Source organism: Lolium rigidum, chromosome 3, assembly GCF_022539505.1.
Source record: "Lolium rigidum isolate FL_2022 chromosome 3, APGP_CSIRO_Lrig_0.1, whole genome shotgun sequence".
Taxonomy (NCBI): Eukaryota; Viridiplantae; Streptophyta; class Magnoliopsida; order Poales; family Poaceae; genus Lolium; species Lolium rigidum.
In genome coordinates, this window is record NC_061510.1 from 80,230,411 (window position 1) to 80,236,165 (window position 5,755).

A 5,755-nucleotide genomic window follows, 5' to 3' on the forward strand; every position below is an offset into this window, starting at 1 on the left:
TTCATCTTCAGGGTCTGGACACTCTGGAAGGAGAGGAACAACCACATCTTCGAGCGTTCGGCGGAAACTGCTCGAGCCATCTGCAAGCGCATCGCCGAAGAAGTGGAGCTTTGGAAGCTATCAGGTGCGGTAGGGCTGGGCAATGTTTGGAGATAGGCTTCTAGTTTCATTTTGGGGCGCTATATTCTGTTGGCATGTTCGTGGTCACCCAATCACTTACGCACGCCATGTACCTGCATTCCCTTTCGAATGTCAAAACCGTTGTAGTCCGTCTTTTTTCTTCTAATGCAATGACATGCAAAGCTTTTGCGTGTTCGTAAAAAAAAGATGTGCTACTTACCAAAACCGAGATGATGAGGTGAAATGTTGTGATGATGTAACGGATATATGGTAAATGGTCAGGCAATACTGTTGTCGAACTAATTCAGAAACAGAAACATGTTTTCCATGGAAAACAGAGTTAGACACCAAAAGAAGAGAATATAGCACTGCATTCATATATCATCAGACAAGAAAACTGTCTTACTACAGATGCATCATGCATGGCGTGCGTCACATTTCAGGTTACAACTTACAACTCCTGGGCGGGAGATAGTAAGATATGTATGTCAGCCAATAAGTTTTCATGTCGAATGGCAGATGCTCAAGACTTCAGAGAACTGACAGGCCAGGAGATGACCTCCAACACCAATCTGATTTCTTCTGGTAAATGTTTCCCGAATTCTGTACTGAAAACGACTGGAAAATTTCAACGGCTGAAGCGCTCCGAAATCGACTTTGGTATGAGGCTTGTTGTGTTTGATTGTTTCTCTAACCTGTGTCAAGTAGAGAGCAACGCTGTTAGAATTGCACTAAAGCATAAAAAGGGACATGGGAGGGTGAGGGCAGAAAGGATCGAGGGAGTAAGAACCTCGCAATCTCTTCTACAGATCTCATTATTTCCTCTGAACTTGTTTCAATCACTTGTCCTCCCAGTATCATTTCATCCAAAACTGTGTGCAGCTGCATTTAATATTACAATGAGCCGAAGAAGAATGGTGGTTATTCTTAAGTAGTACTCCTCATCAGTCATCACTATGACAGAAGAAAAGACTGTTGGGATGAACAACTGGAGTTTTGGTCTGACCAGAAAAAATTGTGCATATCTACCATCAATTAATGGGTGCAAACACTACAGCAAGAATGTGATTGAGGGTAGTAGCATCATAGACATCACCAGGCTTGGGAGCTTCTTAGGGGCCAAAAGCATCCCTACCTTTCCTTTTCCTAAAAAAATCTCAATAATCAACTATCACCATTGCTTAGTAACGAATGTCACAGGTCTTCTGTATAAAGGTCAATAGGGACAGGGTTGGCTCTTTCTCTATTTTTCTTCAAGCTCTCTTCCAGTGGAACACTGGACACTAATGATTAAATTACAGTTATTGTCTTCGTTGCTAAGATCTAGAGAAGACTTGGTATTACATCTATCAATGTTTTCTAACTTGTATTTCAAACTGAATCGTGCTTAAGATACCACTTCAACTGTGTTTTTGGTCCTTTGTTCATCTGTAAATACTTCTATAAATTTGAGGTATCCGCTACCCAGACACTGCAGAACTTCAGTGAGCTACTAGCATGACTTCACAGCATATACTTTTAGCAAGAAAGTGCTTCAAAATTCAACTGTGATAATTTGATCAGTAGTGGATAATGAAATAGATACGCTGGAAATACTTTTGTACACCCACGCATGGGTGTGGGTGTTTCTATCACCGTTCATTTATTCCTCGAGATTCGTGCCCACTATGGTAGATAGAAAGATTCCTTTCTCTCTCCTCTTTTTATCCGAATCTTAAAGCACAATGAACGGTGACGAAAACACCCACACCCATGCGTGGGTGTACAAAATCCACTCTCTACGATACGCAGACCTTAAAAATCATATCCTTAGCCAGAAAATGCTTCTTGGAATATAAACTGTGATAATTTGGTCGCAGCGGATAATGAAATAGATATGCAACAAGCCGTAATGTGAATCTTATTACATTTAAGTATTTGTTACATTGCGCACTTGAATATATATTTTATATGATACATGTGCCAAAAACATATTACATGCTTTTTTATAGTGGTGTCCTTTCTTTTCGCGAGGAACAGAATTTGCTGCTTTCGTCGAGAGAGTCATAGCAGTGACTATCTAGAACAAATATCAAACAAGAGAATCATGGTACCTTGTTGAAGTTAAATACAATGTCTAGCTCGCAGACATTCTTGAAGCATCTATTCAATGTTTCAACAAATACTGTGATAAGATAACGCTTCTTAAGATTAGTTGATGACCTTAAAGAGTTGATAAAAAGAACTTGCAGTGATAGAAACAGGAGAAAAATGATAAGTATTTCTACCAAGCATTAGATGGACAAATGAATGCATGCTAATAATATGCTAGTGCAGTGACATGCATAAGTGTTTAGCAACAATCAGAATTTGAATAGAAAATACTGAGCAGAGTAATGTAAGCAAGTTGTATATCAACATTGAATCCTGAAAGAACCATGGTAATTAGGCAAACATCCATGAGAGGCAGTAGACTGGGATTGTACCAAAACATGTGAAATAATGTGTAGCATGATAACACACTCAACATAATTGTCATAGTAACTGAAAAAAAATTGTGCTGATAAGGGTTTAGGTTACCTTGTACAAGGTCGAGCATAGCAAGCTCATTCTCAGAGCTGTCAAAGACAAAAACGAAGTATAGTGTCGCCAAATGCTTGTAGACCAGTTTTGTCCCCTGCAAAGAGAAAAAGGAAATCATAATTCTGTTACCCTTCTTACAACTTTTTGAAGGTAAAATGGTCGCAAGGTTAGTCAGATAATTTAAGCTTTGTCATCACAAAAAATTAATCTAAGTACCAATTAATTTTACAAATGATTATTAATTGTTTGCAGCAACACATGCTAAATAACTGTTTGGCGCTCTCATGGATAGTTTGTGTTGCGGCCATTATGTGGAGGAATAGAAGATCACATGCTAAATCTATAGTTTGTCTCTACGTTAGCTAGCTACTGATCACCTCTTCCAAGAGCTTGTACCGCTGAACCCTCGGCCTTCCCCGCGCAACACCAGGAGAAGGCGGCCCGGTGCCTTGGGTGGCACGGACGACGCCGCTTCCCAGATCTGACGCCGACCACCGCAGCAGGAGGCGCCGCCGCTGTTGCTCCTTCTTGATAAGCTGTTTGGCACTCTCATGCAGCAACACATACAAAAGGATAATTATGATAGTTGGTGTTGCGGCCATTGTGTGGAGTATTTGGAAGACCAGAAACCTTGCCTGTTTCCAAAAAACTTGGTCTAGTGACCCATTTGTGGTTCTTTTCCAAGCTTGCTACTGGATTGACTTTTGGAGTAATTTGCAGGTGAAGGAGGGCGTAAAACTGGAACTACAACGGGGCGCAAAACTACTGGAGCAGGTCACGGCTGAAGTATTCAAGGACAGGAGGAGATGGGCGCCCTGGATGCCAAGACTGGAGAATTGAGGAGCTGGTGGAAATCATCAAAGGAAAAAGGTGCTGCTGGAATGTTTCCTGGAGTTGTTGCCTGGGAGACGAGAAGCTTTGCTTGTTTCCTTTTGTTTCGACAAGGATAGATTGGTGAGGAGAGGGTTTCCAGGGCAGTAGTAGCTGTTTGCTTCTCTCTGTTCTGTTAGAAAGTTTCTCCCTGTCATCTTAGTTGGTTCAAAACCTGATTACCTGTGGTGGTTTGCTGTGTAAGGTGGAGACTTTGTAGCTGTTGATTTCTTCAATGGAAATCAAGGGAAACCCTTATTTAAAAAAAAATACTTCCGTATCTAGACAAAGTTGAGAAAGTTATTTTGGGACGGAGGGAGTACAACTTATTGAAGGTAAAATGGGCGATCCAAATTAATTGACTCAACTTTGTCTAAATACTTGAGTCAATTAATAAGATTTGGAGGGAGTAAGTTATCCTCATAAAAATTTAATCGAAGTACCAATTTAATTTTACTCTCTTTTTTCATCTCGTTCTTGTTTTGGCTTCCTTTTATTTCTGTTGGGTTTCATATCTAGCCTACCCAAACTTGCTTGGGAAAAATGCTTTGATATTGTTGTTGTAGTTGCTGTACCAATTTAATTTTACAGCTGATCATTAATTGTTTGCAGCAACTAAATAGCTGTTTGGCGCTTTCCTTTAAAGAGTTTTATCAAGCATTTGCATACATGCTTAGTAGTCGGCAGTAGTACAGCTTGCATACAGATTCACTAGTAAGATAGCAAGTTAAGTTAGAACCAATTGCCTTCCAGGCAAGAATGTTCCAGTTGTCCTTGTTCACTGCTCCAAATTGCATATCATTTCTCCCTTTTTGCACAAGATTTACTACTGGATTAGATTATACAGGGATAGCCAGCCTGAGAGGGTGTATTACCGGTCCAAAGATTGCATCGGTCTGAACGAAATTGCTCACACCCTCCGGCCTCGCAGATAGCACTGCAAGAAGAGAGTCAGCTCAAGCACACTATACAAATGGTGGAAAGAACGGGAAAGTGAAACTAGTGTACACTGAAAGACGCTGCGGACGAGCTCCTGGTGCTTCTCGGGGTCCTGCATCCACAGTTTAATCCGTGAACAGGAGAACAGAGAAAAACAAAGAACACAGCTTAGCCGCTAAGACATTTCATCAAGGACATCACTTATTTATGGCAGAAGTGGTTCTAGAACTGGGTGGGGAATTTGAGCGAGCACGTGATGGGCGGTTGAAGAGGAGAGAGGGCGTGAAGACAAGGAGGAAGGAGAGAGGAGAAAGGGGTGGAGGATGGAGATGGTTCGGGACCTGGAAGTTGTAGAATTTGAGGAGGCGGGGCTTTCCCAGAGTACTGATGACCATCACAGCTTGGATCATGGTCGCCGAAGAAGAGGAGGAGCCGGGCGAAATCAGGACAGCCTTGCAGTTGCAGGGACGTGGGGGCATCAACATAGAGAACTGACAAAAAACAAATAATTAAGGTAAATTTAATTTAACAACGGCGCCTGTAGCTCAGTGGATAGAGCGTCCGTTTCCTAAGCGGAAAGTCGTAGGTTCGACCCCTACCTGGCGCGTTGAACGTGTTAGTTTGTATTCGTTGCACTGTTTTTTTCTCGAATTTGATAAATGAAAAACAATCCTCCTCTACCACATAATTTTCTTTCCTTCTCTTCCATGGAGTACCAACTCCCAACGCCTCCCCGTCCTAGCTAGGGATATAATAATCTGATACTGTTATTTTTATATTCTTTACCATATTTTTATTGCAGGTTTGGATCGAAGTGAATAATGGTCAAATACAGATTCAAATGCATGTTATATCAAATTGTGGATATGAAACGGGTTATATCGGGTTGTAGATATGGAACATATTATATTAGAAGAGGGATAATTGAGAAAATATACACATAAAAATAAAATTACTTTGTGTTTGATCTAGTACTGTTTTTCTCGAAGCTGATAAATGAAAAACAATCCCCTTGTCAAACAAAACAATTTTTGTGAAGGGGCCTATATGTAGGATAACGTTGCATAGAAAACAAAAAATTTCCTACCGCGAACACGCAATCCAAGCCAAGATGCAATCTAGAAGACGGTAGCAACGAGGGGGTATCGAGTCTCACCCTTGAAGAGATTCCAAAGCCTACAAGATGAGGCTCTTGTTGCTGCGGTAGACGTTCACTTGCCGCTTGCAAAAGCGCGTAGAAGATCTTGATCACGATCGGTTCCGG

The 5,755-nt window shown here is 41.2% G+C and overlaps 1 protein-coding gene and 1 non-coding gene across 2 annotated transcripts; one reads left to right on the forward strand and one right to left on the reverse strand.

The window, feature by feature from the left end:
• Positions 1-474: 474 nt before the first annotated feature.
• LOC124701852 (AP-3 complex subunit sigma-like) lies at positions 475-4,931 on the reverse strand (the record flags this gene model as incomplete). Its single annotated transcript, XM_047233950.1, is given in 7 exon segments — positions 475-815; positions 911-1,002; positions 2,214-2,284; positions 2,680-2,776; positions 4,428-4,489; positions 4,561-4,603; positions 4,833-4,931. Coding segments are annotated over 7 exon segments (501 nt in total). The 3' UTR covers positions 475-748.
• A 94-nt stretch (positions 4,932-5,025) lies between these two features.
• TRNAR-CCU lies at positions 5,026-5,098 on the forward strand. The gene has a single exon. It is a non-coding gene; the product is annotated as a tRNA-Arg (tRNA).
• Positions 5,099-5,755: the final 657 nt, after the last annotated feature.